The sequence below is a fragment of the Hibiscus syriacus genome, unplaced genomic scaffold, assembly GCF_006381635.1.
Source record: "Hibiscus syriacus cultivar Baekdansim isolate YM2019G1 unplaced genomic scaffold, ASM638163v2 tig00000002_pilon, whole genome shotgun sequence".
In the NCBI taxonomy this organism is placed as follows: Eukaryota; Viridiplantae; Streptophyta; class Magnoliopsida; order Malvales; family Malvaceae; genus Hibiscus; species Hibiscus syriacus.
The window spans coordinates 938,679-962,448 of record NW_024061752.1 but is presented as its reverse complement, the minus strand read 5'-3'; the positions used below and the strand labels follow the sequence as shown (position 1 = coordinate 962,448).

At 35.9% G+C, this 23,770-nt stretch overlaps 4 protein-coding genes and 1 pseudogene across 5 annotated transcripts; 2 read left to right on the top strand and 3 right to left on the bottom strand.

Moving 5' to 3' along the window:
• The first annotated feature begins 7,335 nt into the window (after window positions 1-7,335).
• Window positions 7,336-9,612, top strand: LOC120205763. 2 transcript variants are annotated; one of them, XM_039205647.1, is made up of 6 exons: window positions 7,337-7,696; window positions 7,779-7,911; window positions 7,985-8,088; window positions 8,176-8,347; window positions 8,439-8,570; window positions 8,642-9,612. In XM_039205647.1, exons 1-6 carry the CDS (start codon window positions 7,656-7,658, stop codon window positions 9,557-9,559), a joined length of 1,500 nt encoding a protein of 499 aa, XP_039061578.1. In that variant the 5' UTR covers window positions 7,337-7,655; the 3' UTR covers window positions 9,560-9,612. The 2 variants fall into 2 exon arrangements, with proteins under 2 accessions (XP_039061534.1, XP_039061578.1); XM_039205603.1 differs by having other exon boundaries at window positions 7,336-7,696; window positions 7,985-8,347.
• A 309-nt stretch (window positions 9,613-9,921) lies between these two features.
• Window positions 9,922-11,599, bottom strand: LOC120204219 (annotated as a pseudogene).
• A 1,359-nt stretch (window positions 11,600-12,958) lies between these two features.
• On the bottom strand, window positions 12,959-13,480 carry LOC120144737. Its single transcript, XM_039158958.1, has one exon. The coding sequence runs from the start codon at window positions 13,478-13,480 to the stop codon at window positions 12,959-12,961; it is 522 nt and encodes a 173-aa protein (XP_039014889.1).
• Window positions 13,481-17,393: 3,913 nt separating this feature from the next.
• LOC120203225 (pentatricopeptide repeat-containing protein At2g20710, mitochondrial-like) lies at window positions 17,394-19,061 on the top strand. The gene is made up of 2 exons (XM_039203820.1): window positions 17,394-17,710; window positions 17,811-19,061. Exons 1-2 carry the CDS (start codon window positions 17,435-17,437, stop codon window positions 19,020-19,022), a joined length of 1,488 nt encoding a protein of 495 aa, XP_039059751.1. The 5' UTR covers window positions 17,394-17,434; the 3' UTR covers window positions 19,023-19,061.
• Window positions 19,062-19,425: 364 nt separating this feature from the next.
• LOC120202261 lies at window positions 19,426-20,102 on the bottom strand. Its single transcript, XM_039202986.1, has one exon. The coding sequence runs from the start codon at window positions 19,840-19,842 to the stop codon at window positions 19,426-19,428; it is 417 nt and encodes a 138-aa protein (XP_039058917.1). The 5' UTR covers window positions 19,843-20,102.
• Window positions 20,103-23,770: the final 3,668 nt, after the last annotated feature.

The window sequence follows — 23,770 nt, the reverse complement described above, 5'->3', positions numbered from 1 at the left end:
TATTCCACACCATCCATCTGACCACTTATTGTTGAACATATGCTATTGCAGATATACAGCTACAGTTGCTAAAAATGCATAAAATGGCCACCCTGCTCCCAAAACAAACATAGGATCAGTTAATTATTAACGAAAACAAGGACAAAAAGAGGACCAAAGTAATTAAATTTAAGTGTGTGTTGAAATGTCCCAACCAAAAGCCGTAGTAAGTAATTAGATACCCAATGCAGCATCGTATCCGGTAAGGAGCAAAACTGCTAATGCATGCGATTGCAAAGCCAGTGATCAACTCCTTGGTTGATTCACCCAATTTTCAAGGCTGTTGATTTAATGCCTACTTTCAAATCATCTTTCCTTGTCCTCAACATCAAACACAACAATATATTTCTTTGTTACCCAAGTTTGACTCAACAATGGCTTAACTGTAAAAAGTTGTATGAGTCATTATCAACCACAGTGATACAATAAACACATAATTACATTTTGATCCAACCCTATTCCATTAGTTGTATGAGTCATTATCAAATATAAAAGAAGATAACGCAGAAAGGGGGGGGGGAATCAACATGAAAAACGTAGATTAATTTTATTAAAAAATAGATAGGCCGTACATGTGAAAATCATGGCTTAAAATATTTAATTATATTTTTTTGTAAGGTTTACAAGTTGTAAATTATTTTAAGTTAAAAATAAACGTTAATCGCTCTTAATTTTAATTAATTAACATTTCTTCCTCGATCCCATCGATTTGATCCTATAGTGTTTCTTGATAATTTTATACATCTAAATTAGCTAACTCTTACTCCCATATGTAATGGAGTAAGGGGAGGTAGGTTAGTAAGCTGCCCCCAACGTCAGGTTGAGAGCAGCTTTCGTAGGAGACCTCCAAATTATGAAATGCCCTCCGTGAGACTCGATCCCATGACCCAAGATTAAGAGTCTTGTGCTCTACCAAATGAACTGGATGATCATTTCTGGATAATTTTATACATCTCCTTAGTTTATTTCCACCAACTAACCTATAAATTGAAGTTTAATTACAGTGATATGTCCCTGGTCAAACATTTGGACCATTCAACCACTGTAATTAATTTATAGCCTTTCTAGAAGTAAAGTGTAACCATTTATTTCAATGCTTCGTCACATATATCCATAAAAAACACTATTTTCTATATGGTTTGTCTTGGAATTTATTAATTTAGTTTTCAAAGTAAATAGGTGTATTAATTAGATTTTTTTTATTAATTTTATCGTCATTTGAGTATTAACTATTAAATTAAATTTGACATAGAGTACATAAATTAAAATGTAAATATGTGTTCATTGTATGAATAATTTGGATATGAATTATTAAAAAAAATACTCCCAACTATATGACATTGATCTCTCAATCATCCTTGCAGTCGTGGGAGTACAAACCTGTGGCCTCTAAGAACGACAATGATGCATTTAATCACTAAGGTAAGTTGGTTCGTGTAAGTATTTATACTCTAAAACTTCATCAATTAACCCCTTTAACTAACATTGACTATTTGATCTAATAATTTTTAATTTAAAAATTCAAAATACCTTAATAAGTTTTAAGGTTTGAGAGCATCAGAAGTCCTCGAATTTAAGAAAAATCAATTAAAATTTTAACTTTTTTATACTCAATTAAGTGTTTGTACTTTAAAACTTCATCAATTTATCCCTTTGACTAACATTGACTGTTAAATCCAATAGTTTTTATCGGTGGATGTCACGTGTTACGTTACACTGATTTCATAAGGAAATAACTAAAAGAATGTTGAAACATTAAGAATTAAATTAAAATATATAGAAATGTGGGGACAAAATTAGAATATGAGTCATTGTTCGGGGATTAAATACATATATCACGCCCTGGTCAAAGGTCAAGAACAACAAATAGGTAAGAGCAAATTTAAAACTATGTTTTTTCAAGTAGTAATCAAACTTTTTTACCTGGACTGGCCATCTTTGAATTGAACCCAATTCAGACAAATCTCGACTGTTCATTTCGTGAAAACTACCACGTGTAGCATCACGAGATTACACATTCCTTGATCGTCAGCATAAACGCAAACGATTCATAGCATAGGCAGGCGCCCCTCAAAAGGTTTGATTTTCAACAACTTTTATTATGATTTTTTAATTACCCTTTTTCTATATATAACAGTATGATAAAGCTTATCCATCTCCAGTTGCAGAGCTGGTGTTTTGGTAGTAGCCATGAACTCTCTTGTTCGAAACGCCACCGCAAATTTTAGCCGCAGGGTCGATGGCTACGAGATGTTGGATCAAGGTGAGGAAACGAAGGAAGAAACTTCGGGAGAATACAGGACGTTTTCCAAGAGGAGAGGTCAGAGCGTGGTGGCTTCGTTGAGTTACAGGCGAGATCGAGCTAAGAAGAGGCAGATATTCTTGAGATCATACAAGTTATCAGCGGTGGGAGACGAGTGGGGAAAACCCAAGGCGAAGCCGAGGAAACTGAAGATGGTGGGGATTAAGATTAAGACGGCTGTGGTATCGCTGGTATCGTTTATGCGGTTTGGTTCTTTGAAATCATGTAATTGTCGATCGGCGATTTGCGCGGCTGTTCCGATATCGTTTAAGAATTGTTGTTGAATGTTGAATATGCCACTTTCGAGGAAGGTGGGCTGTGTAAGCTTTACTTTCCTCTGGTTAGTATTATCTCTACTTTAACTTGACACTTATTATGTTTAGGTGAAACAACAGCAGCGGTAATCAACTTTCATCTCATCTTATTTTGATCACTAGAGTATCAAAATTTTCAACTTATTCGCTAAATATTTTATTTGTTCATATTTTAATCATATTACTGTTAAATGCTTAATGACATTATGATTAGATAATTTTCTTTCTAAAAATTATAAAATTACCCTAAATTTTTCTTATTTTCTTTTTAATGAAAAAAACTCCTACTTTTGAATTTCTTTTGGTTTTTCTATGATGAAGCAACTTCTTCCAAATTCTAATGGTGGTAAGGTGAAGGAGAGAGTGAATTGTATATCTTGATTTCACGTTGATCAGATGGTGGATATTATAGATTAAAATGGTTTGGAGTTTCACGAGTTTAGGTATTGAGATTGAATTTTATGAGTTTTAAAACGGTTTTAAGTAAAATCTAAATTGATAGAATGATACGAGATAATGAGACGAATCCATCGATATCTTGAGTAGTCGGCGAAGACATTAGAGAATAGTAATTAAGTGTCGACGTGATATGATGATGAAATCGTAAAACTTCCATCTTTGGAAGAAGAAGATAAAATAAAAGGAAAAGAGATGAAAAATTATGTGAATGAAATATATATTCCATATTAATAAAAAAAATAGTCTACATCAACACATACTATTGTTATGTCATTCTTTCATTCATGATTTAATATCTTAATTATCAAAATAAAATTAATCGAAATTTAATAAGTAAATTAAAGAAACTAAGATTTTAATTATTAAAATACAAATGAAAAAAAATTAAATAATGAAATTTATATTTTACTTTATACAATAATTTGTTCTACTTTTTTTAATATATCATCATCATTAATGTATTGATTTTGCAAAACCGATGAATATTATATATATATAAACATCAACAATGCACAAAGTTGTCCATGTGCCCAAACTGCTTGCACGATTTACATCGTACTCTCGGTTCAAAACCAGAAAACATTTTCAATGTGATTCCCTCTTCTTGCAATCTGAACATGAATCATATTTAAATCTAATCTTAATTTTATCTATAGAGAAGAGAAAGGAGGACTCTACGGAAAAGAAGGAGAATATTATTAGGGTTTAAAACTCATGACCTAAAAGAAAATGAGAGAACAAAAATGAAGATTTTAACCGACCAACTAAATATGCTTACTCGAAAGTTATATAATTTCTTAATTTTATGGATATTGTAAGGGGCTCGTGGCAGGATGAAGCCCGTGGGAATGCGATGCAGAGGTTATTTTGTAAGTTAAAGAGACTTAAGCCGAGACTGAAAGAGTTTAATAAGGCTCATTATTCGGATATTTATGACAAGGTCGAGGCTAAGAGGGTGTAGTTAGAGCAAATCTAATTGTATAACCTCACTCATGTTGCACAGAGTAGATTGAGTGATGAGCGTTTGGTTCATATTGAGCTACTGAAATTGGAAGTTGTTGAACTTGCATTTTATAAGCAAAGAGCTAAAGCTCACTGGTTGCAGGATGGTGATTTGAGCACTCGATTTTTTCACTCGACTGTGAAAGGGAATAAAAAGAAAAATACGATTCGTGTAATGAGAAAGGAGGATGGTGCAAAGCTGGAGACTTTGAGGACATGTCTGCTGAGATGATTCGGTTTTATACTAGTCTCATCGGAGCAGTGGATCCTGAAGTTAAAAGTTGTTCTGTTGAGTGTCTTAGGGGTTGCTGAATTATAATTTGCCTGCTGAGGAGCTGGATAGAGTGGTTTCGGTTATTGAGATTAAGCATGGCTTGTTTCGATAGGGCAATGATAAGAGCCCGGGACCTGATGGATATACTGCTTGATTTTTTAAGGTGCCTTGGGAGATTGTGAAGGAGGATTTCTTGGATGCAATTAAGTACTTTTTTACAGAATCCTCTTTGTTGGTTGCGTTTAATGTTACGGCAATAGCTTTCATTCCTAAATCTTTGAATGCTAGTATCGCTAAGTTTAGGCCAATTTCCTGCTGCTCAGTAGTTTATAAAAATATTACTAGAATCCTTGTAAATAGGATTGCTGGTTGTTTCCCTAATATGATTTCAACATTGCTTGCTCAGGAAACTGGTTTGGAGGTATGGAAGGAAATCTATTTCTCCTCGATGTGTTATTAAGATTGATTTGCAGAAGACATTTGACTCTGTTAACTAGGATTTTTTTTTTGAGGCTTTAGGTCTTTCTGGAAAATTCCAATGATGGATTAAGGTGTGTATCAGCAATCCGATGTACTCAATTTCTTTCAATGGTAGCTTGGTTGGCTATTTTAAGGGTGAAAGGGGTATCAGGGAGGGGATCCTCTTTCCCCTTACCTGTTTGTGATAGTCATGAATGTTTTATCTGCTATATTGGATGTTGTTGCAATAAATGAGGTTTTCAGGTTTCATCCCAAGTGTCGTAGGGTGCCTTTTACCCATTTGTGCTTCGCGAATGATTTGCTTATTTTTTGTCATGGGTCTTTGGATGCTGTCTTGAGGGTGTTAAGTACTCTGGAGCAATTTTATGAAATGTTTGGCCTCATACTTAATGCAGCTAAGACCGAGTTTTTTGTTAGTGGTTTAGCTGGTGACAAGATTATGAAAATTCAAGGAGTCACTGGTTTCAAGACAGATCATCACCCTATGAGGTACCTTGGAGTATCTCTGGTGACAAGAAAAATTAGAGAAAAAGATTGCTTGCCTTTGTTGGAGAAAATCAGGGATAAGCTTGGCAAGTGGTCTAATAGGAATCTCAGTTATGGTGAGAGGTTGTAATTGATTAAAGCGGTGTTGTTTAGTGTTTTTAGTTATTAGAGTAGATAGCTTATTTTGCCTAAGGCTGTGATTTTGCAGATTGAGAGATTGTGTATGCGATTTTTCTGGAAGGACAATGATGTTCCTGCGAAGGGGGCTCGGGTAAGCTGATCTCACGTTTGCCCCTTAAAATCCGAGGGGGATTTGGGATTGAGAAGTTTGCTTTGCTGGAGTAGGATATGTAATCTGTTGTTGGTTAAAAATATTCTTGCGAATGAGGGATCTCTTTTGGTGGCTTGGTTGAAGGAATATGTGTTGGAGGGTAATGATTTTTGTAGGTGAAATGAAAGGCTCATTTCAGCTGGATTTTTAGAAAAATGCTTAAGTTGAGAGGTGAAGCTAGTGCCTTGTTCAATTCTAGTTTGAATTGGTCTAAGGTTAATTGTAAGTGAATTTGAGATAATACTAAAGTTTTGAAGGAAAAAGTATAGTGACACAGGCTTCTTTTGTTCCCTATCCATGTGCTGAAGTATTCCATTATAGTTTGGATGGCCATCTTAGACAAGTTGCCTTCAAAAGATAGATTGGGATAACTACTGATGGTATGTGTGATCTTTGTGATGTCGCTATGGAGTCTAGATGCCATTTGTTCATTGAGTGCCCCTTCTCAAATGAGGTTTGGAGGGGAATTTTGTGTGCTTGCAGGCTGAAATTCAGAGGGTTGAGTTGGGATGATCAACTTCTGTGGGCAATAGAAAACTTGAAAGGTGGTTCTCTTCTTGTTCGTATCCTAAAGCTGGCTTGGGCAGGGTTGCTTTATTACATTTGGGAGGAGCGTAATCATCGTTTGTTAAGAGTAACTAGGCGATCGGTTTCTGTCATTGTTGAATGTGTAAAGGAGATGGTTAGGATTAAATTGAGTAGGTGTTATATTGATAGAACTGATAGGGTTAATCTGATTTTGTGTGCTGATTAGGGGATGTTTTAGGGATAAATGCTGTGATTCTGGTGAATCATTTCGTTGGTGAAAAAGAAAATAAATGAAATTTTTATTTAGAAAAAAAAACCCAACAATTGTTAAATTACATGTATGCATGCAGTGAACTAATCAGCCACTCTTTGATTAATAAATATTCAAAGAAACTATAAAATCGAAAAAGGGTTAGCATGGAATTGGTGGAGCTGGAAAACTCTTTTAAAGGGTCCAAATTAAAGTTTTAAACTTTGGAAGGGACTAAAATGCACTTTTACATCTTTAAGGGCCGTGATTAGTATTTGAATTTCCCTACACGAAACTATAATATATACGAGGACAAACCACATAAACCCCCACTTGGACAAGTTTTGACCACTTCCTGGTTCAGACGAAAACTAATACAAAAATGAGAATACGTAAGGGTGAAGTTTGGGGTCACCATCATCATTATTTCTATATTTGTTTAATATTGAATTCATTATCATCTTATAATTTATGAATAGCCTATCTAATCCATTCTTACATGGGTTTAAGCAATGACCCCACTGTCCTTTGTGCACGTTATGCACAGCGTTTGCATGCTTGGCAGCAGCACCAATTATGAAGTTAAACGAAGAAGGTGGTGGGCTTGATTACCTATTTGTTTGACCGCAGCGCCTGCCGCTGCTAATAACCACGCACTCTTCTGCTCTCTCCAACCTCTTTTGTTGTTTGTTTTGTACTTTCTTCCACTTTCTTCGACATTAGCACATCAGAAATGGGGTCACAGCTTCTGGATTAAGGTTTCAGTTTTTATCATTTGTTCGTTTCATACAGAATGACACGTGGCATTTCTTCTCCTAATTAGATTACAATTATTTTATTTTAGGTTTTCTTGATCTTTATAATCAAGTTAAAGAGTGACACATGCCAAAGTGTAGTCATTAAGGAGAGTGGTGGAAGCAGTTTCTTTTTTCTTCCCACAGACTTGAACTGTCTGCTCCCACTTTCATCACTTTTCAAACCAACTCCACCTAATTATTAACACCCAAAACCACCAATCATTCATTCATGCATATGCGGTATGCCCTCCTCCATCACCAATCCCCCCATACCTAATCATCATGAACCAGAAGCTCAAGCTTTAGCTTTCACTTTCATTGCTTGTTGCTCCCTCTGTCTCACCGCTGAACCTACAACACACCAAAGGGTTATCTATATATAGTTCTTGAAGCATGTTCGACATCTTTTTCGGCTGGAGGAAAGCTTCAAAATGGTAATGGTCTTAGGGAAGAAAAGAGGCTTATTGGATACGGTGTTTTATTGGTTTTATTTGTGTGTGTTTTTCGCATTTGCAGTAAAAAGCTTATCAAGCGTGTTCAGTGTCGCTTGAAGCTCTTGAAGAACAAGAGGTTTACGATTGTGAAACAGCTACGGGAGGATCTTGCTCAGCTCATTAAACTTGGCTATGAAGAAACTGCTTTTAATCGGGTAAAGAGGCGAGATTTGTTTACTCTTGTTATTCTCCTCTGCTGTGTTCCTCTGTTAACTCTTTCGTTTTCAGGCTGAGCAGCTTCTTAATGATGAGAATCTAATGGCAGTCTATGATATGTTGGATCAGTTCTGTGAATTTATCAAATTTCAATTGTCTTATATTTGCAGAAACAAGTACTTTTTCCATCTTAAGTTCTTAACAACAGTTTCCTTTTCACAATCGATTCATGTTTCTGACTATGAACAATTCTGGTATTTTAGGGACTGCCCTAATGATATCAATGAAGCAGTTTCTAGCCTTATATTCGCTTCTGCAAGATGCGCGGAACTTCCCGAGCTTACTGCGATTCGTAAGCTCTTCGGGGACCGTTACGGGCATCGGTTCGTGACGGTGGCTGTTGAATTACTTCCCGGGAATCTGGTGAACCGTGAGGTTGTCATTTGTTATCCTAAGTGTTGGTTTTACTTGCTTTTAATCATTGATTGATTATTGATACAAAGCATTTGATAAATTTGGAACGCAGATACAAGAGAAGCTGTCTGTAAAATCGGTTTCGGATGATTCTAAGTGCAGATTGATCGATGAAATAACTCGAAATTACTGCTTACAGCCTGCATTTCTAGCACTTGAATACTTCCCCGATTTGCAACGCCAGGTAACTAGTTTTTGATGAAGTCCTACATGCTAATGTGACCATAAGTGAAACAAAGAATTCCCAAAATGCAGGGTTCAGATGGGAGTGAAGGCAAATCCATACAAGTTGATCCTTTGCAATTTCAATCGACAGCGGATTGTCTCGATGATCGACAAGGCCGGAACATCGACCGGATTAGTTTGCCTCGGAAAGCGACGTCTTCCTCAGAAAGTGTGCCTCGGTTCTCTGAGGAAGTAGTTGTCTATCTTGATGACATAGAAGAGCTACAATCTTCCATGAGAAAAGAAGCAGATTGTCAGGACCAGAGACTATTCAAGTTCAAGTCGCTCAGTCTGCCTACAAGTGGAGTGGTTGTTGGCGGCATGGATGGTGACGGTGAAACGGATAATGAGAAGCCAAAGCCGCGGAACAAATCAAGGAGGAGGTCGTTCTGCATCGAACGTTCAAGCATGAAGGACGTTGATCACGAGATTTATTACGAGAATCACAAGCATAAATCTCATCACGGCAGAAAGCTCCACAATAAGGAAACATTAGCAGAAAGTAAAGAAGCAACTTATGTTCTGAAGAGGCCTAAACAGCCTCACCGCATTGCTCAAAAGTCGGGGCAGTGTACTGTTTGTGTTGCGGAAGAAATTCCAGGTGACAAGTTTTGCAATTGTCGATGTTCTTCCAATAACGAAACCCGGAATCTGAGGAGAAGAAGCTACGACGATGGTCCGAGTGTGTATGAAGTTTTGGCATTACCGAGAATACAAAAGGAGACTGTGGGTGGTTCCGAGACGAGAAAAGGAACGGAAGGTCCATATCTGAGGGCCGTAACAATGCCGCAAGAAAGGCCGAGAGAGATACATAGGTACAACGTTGCTCGGTCGAATTCATTATCGGTTCACAACCCTAACCATGTCCATCCGAAGCTGCCGCAGTATGAAGACATAGCAGCCAAATTCATGGCTCTCAAAAAGGAGCGTCTGCTACATAAGCAGTGATGAACATCCTAAAGATTCTCTGGTATTCTTTTCTTCTCATGTTAGATCATATGGAGAATGTAAATTTTAATTTTTTTATGTTTTATTGCGTTAAAGCAAGAACTCTAATGTTGAAGCTTGATACTGAAAACCAGGTATTCAATTAAACTCGGAGTTAATTAAATTGAATTTTAATTTATCTGTAAAAGGAAATTTTAATAATGTGTATGAATAAAATGAACATATATATATATATATATATCATAAAATAATTAGGATTAGATTAAGAAATTATTTGACCTACACTGATCTATATAATCACACTTGCACACTGCAGATAGTAACTGAAACAAAACCATATGATAAACAAAATAAAGGGCACTTTGCCATGGACCAATTGTTGTTTTGCTCTTTAATTTCAGAGCTTGAAGTTAAGGCGAGAGGTGTAAGTTGCTTTTGACGACCAGTTTCTGGGAATTACATCCCTTGCGGACAGTGTTCTTCCTGTTGACAATGTTGTTAGTTTCACCGAGAAGGGTCCTTTCAAGGGTCCCTTAATAATACACCAATTTGCTCCCCAAACATGGCTCATCTCCAACCACTCATTAGAATTTGCCTACCATTGTCAACAACATCCAATTTCTCAATATCCATTCATATACATAGGCCTTTTTCTAGAAACAATTTACGCATATCTTTTTGAACTTTGATAAATTATTACAACAAAAAAATCAAAAATAAATTTGATCGAACTTATTAAGGTCAGACATCATTTATCTATGTTGGCGGTACCCTAATCATACATGGTGATGTGATGATATGATGAACTTTTGCCTTTTGTGGTTTAAAGGGAAGACAAAAGAGAATGAGAGAAGAATGTGTAAGCTTTGAGTGTAAGACTGGGTTCACTATTGTCACATGCAGGGGGAGTGAAGATGCAAGACAATACTCAAGTAATCAGTTGAAGAAAAAGTGGGGTTTTGAGCATTTTGCACATTGGCGCCATTTACATAAAGGCAATGTTTTCTTAATAAAAGTGGGGTATATGTTGACCTATTTTAACAGACATATCCAATATATTGGGACTACCCTACCTTTAAACATGGGTTAATATAATAATGAAAGGGTTTTAAAAACATTCTGCCATTACCCTTTTAAAGGTATGGGCACCACATTGTTATTAATGTTATTTTTTTCATGCAAGCATGAAAGTAAAATTGAGGGTTAAATAGTTTTGTGGGAAAAGTGAAGAGGGCGTACTTCTCTTATATACATTGACCCAACATCTCCATCACCATCCTCAAACTCCACCAGAAGAGATAGCCAGTAATCAGTCGAGCCTTCATTAACATGGAAGGCAATGTTCTTCCCCGGATATTTACATGGGGTCCTATAATTTTCATTTTAGAAACTAAATAAAAAACTGTGTAAAATGTAAATAAAAGGAAAGAAATGACAACTGGTAGCCATACCTTCTATAAACAACTGGTAGTTCGCCTCTGTTCCTGAGCTGCGAATTCTCACCGATTATAGCCATACGGCCAAAGGCCGCACCACTTAGGTCGAAATGGGTGCGGCCATTAGCGCAGTACCCTCCGGGACACTCGTCGGTTACAATGATGGTGACGGCTCTCCTTGAGCATATGCTCTTGTCGAGGCACTTCACTTTGAAGCATGGCCCACGCCCTACCCCGTTCTTGAACAGCACCGGGCTCACCGCTCCTACTCTTGCCCTGAATGGTTTCACGTCGACTAGTGACCCGTACCCACATGCCCCACCTGCACAATATCCCAAACACAAACCACCATTATTACTTTAGAAGAGAAAAAAAGTAAAATCCAAGCCAAAATATTGAGTCTCATATCTAAGATGCATTAATCCAATTGTGGATACTTACCGTCGCTACCATCTCCTTCAGGACTTCCTTACCAAGTGGCGGTGGTGGGATGCTAATGTAGGTCCATTTTATGCGGCGCCGGGACCTGACTAGACGCCATTAAACACTGCAGAAACACAATGAAGCATAATGTGACAAACACAACTCCACCGCGGTGCTGCATTGTGTAAACAGGCGGCACCACCGCCTGTTCAGCCTTAGACGGTGGATATTAAGTTGACGAAAGTAAAGGGAAAAGGTAGGACAGCAGTGGAAACTAGTTTCTGCCGACAGTTTATGTTAGCATTGAAAATTTGAGTGTCTTGCAGACAGCTTGGGCAGCCTTCATATATGAATAAGAGAAAAAGAGTCGAGTGTTCTAATTTTATTTTATTTTTTTAATATTTTGTGAAAAAGCACTAACATGGACCACTGAACTGATCGTTGGGGAATAAATCACCAATTAAATCTGTCTATTTCTTCTTCTCTTTCCACTAATATATATATATATATATATATTGTAGCAGTTATGGTCAGTGGCGGACTCAGGACAAAAATTCAGGAGTTGCAAGAGTTCAGAGGTGACACTTGTATTAAGGGTGATACTTGTGGAGGGATTGCTTGGGATACCCCGGACACCATAGAGATCCGCCCCTGGATGAGGGGTTGCCCGGGATACCCGGGCACCATGGAGGTCCGCCCCTGGGTATGGTTAATGCATATATATATATTGAGTGTGAAAAACGAGAGCCTTTTTCCTGACTTATAAGATGTTTCTTCCACATTATCTCTTCTTCTTGTGCGATCCAAACGTATTAAAGGCTACACTGATACTTAGTTTAGTCTCTTAATTATATCAGTTAATAAGAACGTGGTAGGTGTTGTTATTTATGAACAACAAGATAATCATTTATCACATTGTTATTAAAACATTAAGTGGTGTTTTACCATCCATTAATAATTGGACACTTATTTTATTTTAGGCATAACATTAACAATACTTTTAACATTTGATTATGTAATTTTTTATCCTTATTCTTTATTTTGGAGTATTTTATCTTAATATTTTATTTTTGGATAAAAATACTCCTAACTTGATTAATTAATCACTTTATTTTTTTATTCCTTTTTTAAAAACATTTTGACAATAACTATTCATTTTAAGATTAAAATAAAAAATAAATTTATTTTATAGCATTAACTATTTGTTGAATAATAGTTTGCATCAATAAAAAAACTCTTTTACTCCAAAATAAAATATTACTTGAAGCTGAACTTTTTTTTTGGATAAATAAGAATTTATTACCCAAAATAGCAATGTTATGCTACAACAAATCAACCAACAAAGAGACAAAGTAACCTAAAACAAAAAACCAAAGATTGGTTAGACTATACCCCAAGCATTACAAAGCAATTGGTTAGTACTATCAAGTCTATTAATAGCTTGGCCCCTAAGTCTAATGCTAACAGTTTCAATAATGTCATTAAGCAAAATATCAATCGATCTTTGCCGACCCTGGAAAATACGATAATTCCTTTCCTGTCAGATGAAGTAGATAAAAGCGTTCCAAGAAATCTTCAATAAGGTGGTGATAAGAGACTTCCCTCTCCAAGTTGTGCTAGCCCAAGAAACCATAGTTTCCCAAGTAAGAGTAGGAATAGTCATATCATTCAGTCGTAAAACTGCTTTCCAAAGTCCAATAACAAAAGGACAGTGAGAGAATAGGTGATCCCGCGATTCTTGATCTTGGCAGCAGTTAACACATGTAGAATCAGTACATAAACCCAATTTTTGCAACCTGTCTCTGGTTGGTAACCGATTCAATAAGGCCATCCATGAAATAAAACTGTGTTTTGGGATATGCAAAGGGTACCAGATAAGTTTGTGCCAACAAACCTTCATGCGTTGTATCCGAATCTTATCCCAGACTTCCTTGATCGGCTGATGAGCACCCGAGACTATAGGGAAAGCAATAGATCTCAACTTGAGAATTCGGCAAAAGCTCCAGCTGACATTAGATCCAGCTTCAAAATTCCAGAAATCCAGCTGAACTTTGGGGTGCATATATAGGAATGAAAATGGGATGGGAACTGGGGCTTCACCAAATCGAGGTGGAACTAGACAATGAGGACGCCATTCAGCTAATGGAAAACAAGATTGGAAACCAAGACAGAATGGTCATACTATCACACATTCGAGAATTGGAGAAGAAAAGCTGGAACGTTCGATTCAAGTACATAGCACGAGACGGAACCGTGTAGCTGACCGTATTGCAAAGCTTGCAGCTTCGTCAAATCTGGAAAGACCCACGAGGCACTCGCTCTCAGCTATTGGTCAGCTTAAAAAGGGGCCTGGGGTTTACTCCCTGATTCCAGAAGTTTACAGAGGAAACTACAGACGCTACGCAAAGCTTGAAGACCTTTAACTTGTCGTTGTCAATGGCGGGTTTCGAGCTGCGATTGAAGGAGAGAGCCAAGGAGCTCAAGGTATTCTTCAAGAAGGGTGTGAAGATCGTCGGAAATTCCTGCAAGAAAGGCTGGTCCAAGGTCAAGCATATTAGAACCTGATGACGATTGCCAACGAAGCATTATTCTCCCTTGTGAATCTCTCTGTTTTGTTTAAATTTTGAAGGATTTGGTCCTGTTTGATTTTGTTCTCACTGATTACGAGTTTATCTTCTTATGTTCTTCTATGTCTCATAGATTGCTTTTGATTTATGATATTGGTTTATCTGAGCAGGAGTTTTTGTTTGTTTATTTTCAAGAGTATTTATATGAGTTTATATTCAAATAGTAAACATATCTATTTAATTTTTGTGAACATATTTATTTAATATTTGTAAATATTTTCAAGAGTATTTATATAGGTTTACATTCATTCGTTCAGTAAACATGTCAATTTAATTTTCGTAAACATATTTATTTAATATTCGTAAATATCTTTAAATATATATTTGTGACATGCTCATTTAACATTCATAAGTATATTTATTTAGATTCACAAACATGTTTATATACATGATTAGGGGTGTTCAAATCCGGGTACCCGAAGTGTCGGGTACCTGAGTCTTTGGGTAGTTGATTTGTCGGCCCGTGTCCCGACTCGGATGTCGGATACTCGGATTTTGCAGGTATTGTAATTCGGGTACCCGATTTTTTTTCATTTTCAAATTATTAATTTTAAAAAATATGCACACAAACTTAAATGTTCGAAACTTCGAATTACATACTCCAACATCCGAACATAAAATTTAAAAGTTCGAAATACAAAATCTAATAATCTATAATATAAATAAAACATAAAAATTCATAGCTAACTAGGGTAAATATGAATTATGATAGTCATTAACATCCAATTACTAAACTATCAAAACTTAATCCAATTATGATATTAAATTATAATCACAACCCATTTATATAATTTAATTACCTAGATTTTAATTACCTAGACTATCACAACTTAATCCAATTATAATCCAATTACAAATTAATACAATAAAATTAATATCATATTTGATAGCCATAATCCAATTACTAAACTATCAAAACTTAATCCAATTACAAATAATATCAATATTTATACAAATTATCATGTTAATGGTTTAGTAATTGGATTATATTATACATATATATATATAAACTAACAGGGTACACAGGTAATCGGGTACCCGGAAAAACTCAATTTTGTGACCCGGGTCCGACCCAGGAAATATCGGGTCGAGTAATTTTTTAGAAAATTGCCCCTTTTTTAGGTTTGGGTCGACGGGTCGGGTATTTTTGTACACCCCTATACATGATATATCAACTTTTTTTCCACCCATTTATTTACAAACTATGGGTTAAATTATATCATTCATTTTTAAGTTTTTTTTTTAAGTTTTACCCTTTCAATTCTAAAATTCATCAATTTATGACACCACCTTTGGTAATATCTAAAATTTGAAAAATAAAATCAAGTAATCAAACTTACAATTGATTTTGTACATGGGTTTTCAAATAAGTTTTCTTCCATTTTAGCGGCAACAAGTAGCCGGCCATTTGGAATTCCGGAAAATATTTTAAGCAAAAACAATGAGCAATCCTCAAATCAGCCGGCAACTGCATGCTCCATCCTTACTCGTACAGGCTGTGCAATATCCCAGTTGACAAGCCGGTCCGGCCCACCTTTCATGCACGAAGATGCTCGTCAGCCTTTTATATATAAGCCCTTATAATTTCTTCTACTCAAGGCACTAAAAGAATGGGAAACTTAAACCGATCGTTGATGAATTTCTTGATCGTTGTAGCCATTGTTGCTCTCTTTCTCTTGGGAGGTTCACAGTTTCATGCACGCCCCTCATCTCCGGCAGGGTTTTCTGGATTTCGAGCCGATAACACATTGGAGTCGAGTAGGGATGGCAAAAAAACCGAACCCGTCGAGAAAAACTGAATTAAACGGGTCAGGTTCGGGGATGATAAATGGGGACGGGGACGGAGAAAAACCGAATTTTTTAAACGGGATAGGGACAGGGACGAGTTTGGTAATCTCCGCCCCGATTACCATAATACCTGACCCGATAAATGTTAAAAATAATTATTTTATATATATATATATAATATTAATAAATTTAAATTAAATTAAAAATATATATATATAAAGGAGATTAGGATTTAGGAGAACACATCTTGACCTACTCATCACTTTTCCTGCGGTGAAAATTACCCGTTTAAATAACCGTTTATGCTAAACGGGGATATCCGTTTCCCCGCGATTTTCTTCGATTACCCGATGGGGATATCCGTTTAAATTCCCGCTGTTTTTTAAACGGCGATGAGTATGAGTTTTTTAAACGGGGACAGGGGACCAATCTCCGGTCCGAAACGGCCCCGTTGCCATCCCTAGAGCCGAGGTTTGCGGCTCTCGGAACAATGCTTCCGAAAGGTCAGCCGGTACCTCCATCCGGACCTGATCCCGGGATAAATTGATCGCCAATATGGTCCTGTAAAATGAGTGAAGAGATAGAGTAAAAAAACAAACGTATACTTAATACTTGTATGATATGGACGGAAAGCTTGTCATTGTTTCCCTTTCGGGCATGAACTGCTGCACTTGTATCGAAATTTTTATAGTTATAATACTCTGAATTCGTAAGAATAATAATTTTAATATTATAATCCGAATATTATTTGAATTCACAATCTATGAATTTATAATTGTTTGAATATCTAAATATGCTATTCGAATTACAAATACATAACATTTATGAATATCAATTTTACTTTTTATTAAATAGAGAAATATTATATTTCTAAGATAAATGTCATGAGGAGATAATATGAATATCTTTAACGAGTTAACTAATGGATTTTTTATTTGAAAAAAGAAATTTTATACGAATAATAAAGTAATAATTAATCCCGAACTTGATAATTTTTTATTTTTGATTTAAAATATTTTAGAATTTGTTTTTATAATCTATATAGTTTAAATTATCTAATTCATCAAATGTCTTAATAATAAATTAAGTATTGTTTTCTTTAGATGTCCCGATTTAAACAATAAATGGTTGTACCTTGTTCCCATATGTAATGGGGTAAGGGGAGGTAAGATAGTAGGTTGCCCCCAACACTAGGTTGAGAGCAGCTTCCGTAGGAGACCTCCAAATTATGAAATGCCCTCCATAAAACTCGATCCCACGACCTTAAGGTTAAGAACCTTGTGCTCTACCAACTGAGCTAGATGGTCATTTCTTGCCCGATTTAAACAACTATGTCTATAAAATATATATCTATTATAAATAATTAAAAAAATTAAATATATATTAACTCGTAATCTTTTTAGACTATTAAAAATTATTTTTAAATATTAAAATAAGTATTAAAATCAAATCTAAGAGGCCCGCCGGATCCACACTAAAACCCTCGGCTTTTCGGTTCTCATAAACCCTAGTCTGATTAAAATAGTCATTCACTCTAAGTTTTCAACACTGTATCGAAATCGACCCCCTCTTGTCGAAAAGTCATATTCTTTAGTGTAGCGATGAAGCTTCCCATTGTATCAAATCCATGGACCTATTCTTCCATTTCTAGGATTCTGAGAGTTATGGCCTACTCCACGAAGACTCTCAGCCGCCCTTCCCCTTCAAAGTCACCCGATACTTTGCACACTCGCGTCTCTCGGTCCGGCGATCCCAAATCTTCCGTCGTCCCTGTGCTCAACCAATGGCTCGAAGAGGGCAAACCCATGAAGCAATCCACGCTCCAAGTTATAATCCGACATCTCCGCAGTTTCCGACGCTACAAGCACGCCCTTGAGGTACACTAGAATGTAACGAGAAGCAACAGGGAAATCTTATTTTCTAAGATTGCCCCATATTCATGTGACCCCTGAATCTTTAAAAATGATATTTTGGCAGGTATCGGAGTATATGAGCGAAGAAATGAAGTATAATATTTCAGTTGGAGATATGGCTGTAAAGCTGGATTTGATCTCAAAAGTGCACGGTTTGGATCAAGCTGAGAAATATTTCAACAGTCTTCCTGAGGCTATGAAAACTTTCCAGGTATATGGTGCCCTTTTAAATTGCTATGCAAATCACGAATGTTTAGAAAAAGCAGAGGACACCTTCCAAATCATGAGGAAATCGGGGCTTCCGATTTTTGCAGTGTCCTATAATGTAATGTTGAATCTCTACAACCACCTAGGAAAACATGAAAAGTTAGATGCCCTTATGCAAGAGATGACAGATAAGGGAATTAAGCATAATGCTTTCACGAACAACATTCGGCTGAATGCATATGCGTCGTCTTACGATATTGAGGGGATGGAGAAATTCCTGACCAGGATGGAGAATGATGCTGAAATCTCTATGGATTGGAATGCTTATGTTATTGCATCAAATGCGTACTTGAAAGCCAAGTTAACTGTAAAGGCTTTACAAATGTTGAGCAGAGCAGAGCAACTAGTTCCCCAGTCATCAAGAAAGCATGCTTATGAAGTGTTCCTCACGATATATACTAATCTAGGGAGAAAAGAAGATGTATATCGTATATGGAACTTGTACAGAAACTTGGGGAAATTCTTTAATTCAGGCTATTTATGCATGATAAGCTCATTGGTAAAGTTGGATGATTTGGATGGTGCCGAGAAGGTTCTGGCAGAATGGGAGATTGGATGCTCATTTTGCGATGCTCGGATTCCGAATGTGATGATCAGTGCATATTGCAAAAAGGGATATGTTGAAAAGGCTGAAGCATATACAAAGAGACTGATAGAAAGAGGTGTCATTAAAGAGCCTGATGCATTTATATTGAATAGTCTGGCAACTGGATATCAAATGGACGGACAGATGGCTGAGGCAGTTGAAACCTTGAAGGCTGCAATTTCGTGTAGCAACTCAAGGTGGAAACCTAACACTGGTACTTTGGCTGCTTGTCTCAAATTTTTGGAACGCGAGAATAACTTAGAAGCGGCTAAAGAGCTGTTGGAGTTGTTTAATGTTAAAGGCCATTTGTCAATTGATGCTTATGATAGATTAGTTAGGAGTATTGCAGACGGAAACGTTGATGTCAGTTCCCTTGGCCCGATAGGGGACTCGGAAACTTCTGATGAAGAAAGTACCATCTAACCTTTATATTCTTGTTAGACTGCCAAAATGATGGTTGCCTCCTGCATTAATTTTCTGCTGTACTTTTTTTTGTTGCAGAATCGATTTCTGTTCTTTGAGTCTATATTTCGATTACATCATATTTGATTCTGATTGTACGATGACCAACTGTGTTGGGAATTGGTTTCGTCCGATAAACGAATTCCATCGTAACATTTTAGTTAATCCCTTCAATTTTCTTTCAGCTCTAGCTTTGTTCCATTAACATTGACAGTAAATGTAACATATTAAAAAAAATGAAGGATTTAGCTTAAATACTGGTTCATGAATCATGACTACTTAAGCTAGCAAACTTGCATTTCATTCCCCAGAACACATTACATGTAAAAGCATTTATCAAATTTAGGGTAAATAATAATGCTAATCATACTTCTCTTTCCAAGTGGAGTAAAATGAAGATCCAAGAAAGAGCCAGCAGGAAATCACCAACCACTTGTCTGGGCCAATCCCAAGCCAGATCCTCCAATCTCCTCTCGAAATTAACTCTCCAAAGAGCCATCGATAAGTGGAGGAGCACACACCCTTTGGCGAAAAAGCTCTGGAACTGTTTGTCGTTGATGAATGCTACTATGAACACCAAGAATCCAACTACGAAGAGAAGCAAACCGACGAAAGAATTGGATGTCTGAATCAACAGTTGATCATGTGGGGTTGAACCTGAAAGCTTTTGAGCCGTTTCGACACCGTGGCCGAATACACAAATCTCGTCAAGGTAGAACATTTTCAAGGATCCACTCGTAATGGCAATCGCCGAGTGAAGAATGCAGATCACGAAGAACATAGACAGACCTATTGCACCGAATTTCGTCTATAACATGCCTTGATTCAGTTGTTGCCTGGATCGTCTTCCCATTGTCTTCACAATCCCAAAAATGTTCCAATGAAGATTCAAAAGGGAAAAAATAAAAGAAAAAAAACCAACTTTACAATGAGAATGCAGAGGAATCCAACCGATGAAATCCTTAGCAGACGAACTCACCAATGGAGAATCTTAATAGTTCAAAGATTTGGATGAGTAAGAGAGAGATACATGAGGTAGGATCGTTGATAATGAGTTTGAAAAGTTGAATGAAGAGAATCTGATCTGGAATCGGGGATTAAAATGATCCAAATCTGAGCTGTGGAGTTTCTTTGGGATGTGTGCTTTCCAGCGGCGTCGTGTTTGACAGTTTTGTGATCTTTTTGTCCATAATTGTGGATCCTTCTTTTCTATGTTCTATCAAACCCATTTGCATTTGCTGGTTTATTTATTATTAAAAAATACAAATATAATTATATATACAATCATAAGCATCAAATATTATAAACATATTTGGATTGAAAATCAAATCAACTAAAATTTTTAGTTGCATGTTTAATTTATTCAATTAATTTGGTTTTATTATCTATTTTTTTATATAAGTAATTCATTTTATTATCCAAGAAACAATTAAAAGAAATGCTGCTACCAATCAATACAAGACACAAAATATCCCTCTAAGAGGACTTAATTCCTCATGCTATGCTATACAAAGATTATGGTTAACCACATCACTTCTAATGATTCTCTTGTACACCTTAACCCTCACAATCCCTTTAATATTTTCAACAATTTCTCCAATATTCCTACTTATACCCCTGAGTTGCCTATAGTTTCTCTCCTCCCATACAATATATATAAACACACCAAGCAATTTTAAGAATGTTAACAACCAAAGACTTGCCCTTAAGACAAGCAACAGCCCAATTTAACTCACCTTCCCTGCTTCCCACAGCCCTATCAATTCTAAACAAACAAAGAATAGCCTTCCAAACTACTAGAGAAAAACAGCATCCAAAGAATATATGGCATCTAGTCTCAGGCACCACACAGTCCTGCAGCTCCCATCAGTAGGCAACCTATCCAGAATAGCCAACCAAACAATTATGGAATGCTTGGGAACATGCATAGGGAACCATATAACCTTCTGCCACACAACCTTCTCATGCTTCTCCCTAATCTCTTTCCAAAACCATCTAGCAGAGGTCTTAGTCCCATTCAAGTTTCCAGTAAAGAAGGCCTGAACCTCACCTCTCCTCTTCAGCATTTTCCTTAGGCACCAACTGAAATAGGGCTTACTCTCAACAAGCCAAAAATCTACACCCTTCAAAGCATAAATTCTGACTCAGGCAACCTAAAAGGAGCCTTCCCCAGCAAGCAAACTCCTCACCAAAAATAAAATACAAGTTATGTTCCAACATTTCAAAATTTTCACTCCCACTCCCCCTTCAGATTTCGGGTACATATTTTTATTGTCTATTTGTTCCCTAATACAAGCTTGTATTTCTTTTTGTCAATGTTTAATGGATATAAATTAATAGGTAACTGTCCAAAGGGAAGCAAGTAGCACTAGTAGTCTAGTGGTTGAATAGTACCCTGCCATGACACAGACTTAAGGTTCTATTCCAGGCTGGTGCATGTTCTTTTCAAATTTTCCATTTTTTTCATTTAGTGTGTCGTCTATGCATCCGAACGCGTTGTCCATTGAATGAGATACCTCCAATGGTCTTATCCGCCTGTCCATCGAAACTGCTTAACTCATTCCATCTTGAATCTTCAACTCGCTTCTCCTTATCATTCTTTTTCTTTTTCTGTATCATTTCGCTATTCAAACCATTTCTATTGCATGCACTTTTCACCTTTGTGTTGTGTGCATAATCTGATACGTTATTAATCCAATCTGCTTAGATCCATAATTATAATTCCGTTGTAGTAATAAGACACAATGTACTCCTAAGAAAAAAGCACAGATTCGATCCTTAGAAATAATATTATTGCAAAAGATAATCACAAACTCCGAAAATATTGGTTTTCATAGATCGTAAAATGCACACAGACAATAACTTGTAACCCTGCAAGACAAACACCAAACCAACAGCAATGGTGGTATCTTTCTGTGTTTTACGCTCCTCGTGACATGTATTACTCGTCTGTCTATCCATAGAAGGCTAACATTCATAAGATTGTATCCATTTGATTCATGCAGGACATTACTCATTTCATAATGTAAATTAATTAACTTATATTGATAATTAAGATCATTAATAGTTTAAATTTTGTTGTCTCCTTCGCCTATAAAACCTCAGACTGCAATATTTTAGTGGAAAGTTACGTCAGGTTTAGGGTTTCAAAGTTGTTTCCTCTCTGTCAGATATAGATTAATACAAACTGAATGCATCATCATCATCAACCTTTTCCCATTGTAACTTTATCTTGAAATTATTCACACAACGACCATATACATATGCTCTTTTGGATTCATCTGCTTCGGCTTAGCCTATCCATCGCCTTCAAACGTGAAAAAATAACTAATAAAGAAAGCAAGAAAAGTGCATTATTATTTATCCAAAAAAAGTGCATTATTTTATGATGACGTGGGAGCTTAAAACTCCTCGATGGTGCCCCATGCACTGATAAAAGTTGTGGGTTCACTTTAATTTACTGATATTTGTTGTAATGTAAAGAAAAAAAAAAATAAACATTGAACAGTTTTCCATGGTAATATGAGGTTGAATCTTATCCAAATTAGCCTCGTTGACCTACTCTCATTTGTTGATTAATACTTTACTAATTAGTCTACCATCAATACATGCCACTTGCAATGCTGCCTTGGACTTGATTTCACATATAAATTATTATATTCTTTCTTTTTGGAATTCAGAATTACTTAAGTTGTGAAGTTAATTATTCTCAATGATTTTTTCTGTAATATTTTAATATTTTTTTTCTGATTTTTTTTTAATTTTTTAAAATTTTAGTGTCTAGTATTTATGTGATTTTTTTAAATAATTTGTTAGTGTATATAATTTTTATATTTAAATTTTAATACTTTTCAAATGTTTGAAGAAAGTAAAAAACAGAGCAAAGATATATTGGTTTCTAATGTGTTCCATTATCCTGAAAATATATAATTATTAAAGGTGATATATACAAATGACTCATTGACTATAGGATATTACTTTATTGAGTCGTTTAACTATTAAAAATTAAAATAATCCCTCAATTATAGATTATTACTTTGTTGAAGTATATGTATGAATAGTTGTGTTCCATTTTGAATTGTTAACACTGCACCAAAATAGATTTTTTGCAGTGTTTTTAAAGTTTTATAGCGTGTTTTTAAGTGCCGCTAAAACCTTTCCTAACACCAGTAAAAACGTCGTAAAAAGCGTCGCTAAAGTACATATCTGTAGCGGTGTTTGTTTAAAAAACACCACTGATATTATCATTTTATGACGTTTTGACTATAAACGCCGCTATATGTATAAAGTTAGCAGCTTTTGATTTTAAAAAAACACTATAAACGTGGTTACATACCTATTTTATTGTAGTGTAAGTTCTATCCTTTTATCTCGGATCTTACCAGCAAGATTCTCTTGCAATTTTTATTGTTTGTTGTTATTATTATTATTTAATTGTTTGTAAAGTTTTCTTTTTTTATTAATATGAGATAAGTATAAGGTACTATGTGTTTAAAAACAACTCTCGACATCGAATGCTTACATTTCTAGTATTCATGGTGCTTAAATTCGGAACCCTAAGGAATAATAACAATTCATTTACCACCAAATTCGCTTGCTTCGTATTTATAAATTTTTTTTAATAAAAAAACTGGTGGGTTGTTGAGTTTTAATTAATTGAAATATCACAACCTTAGACTTAGAACTGATAACAATTAATCTTTTTTCTA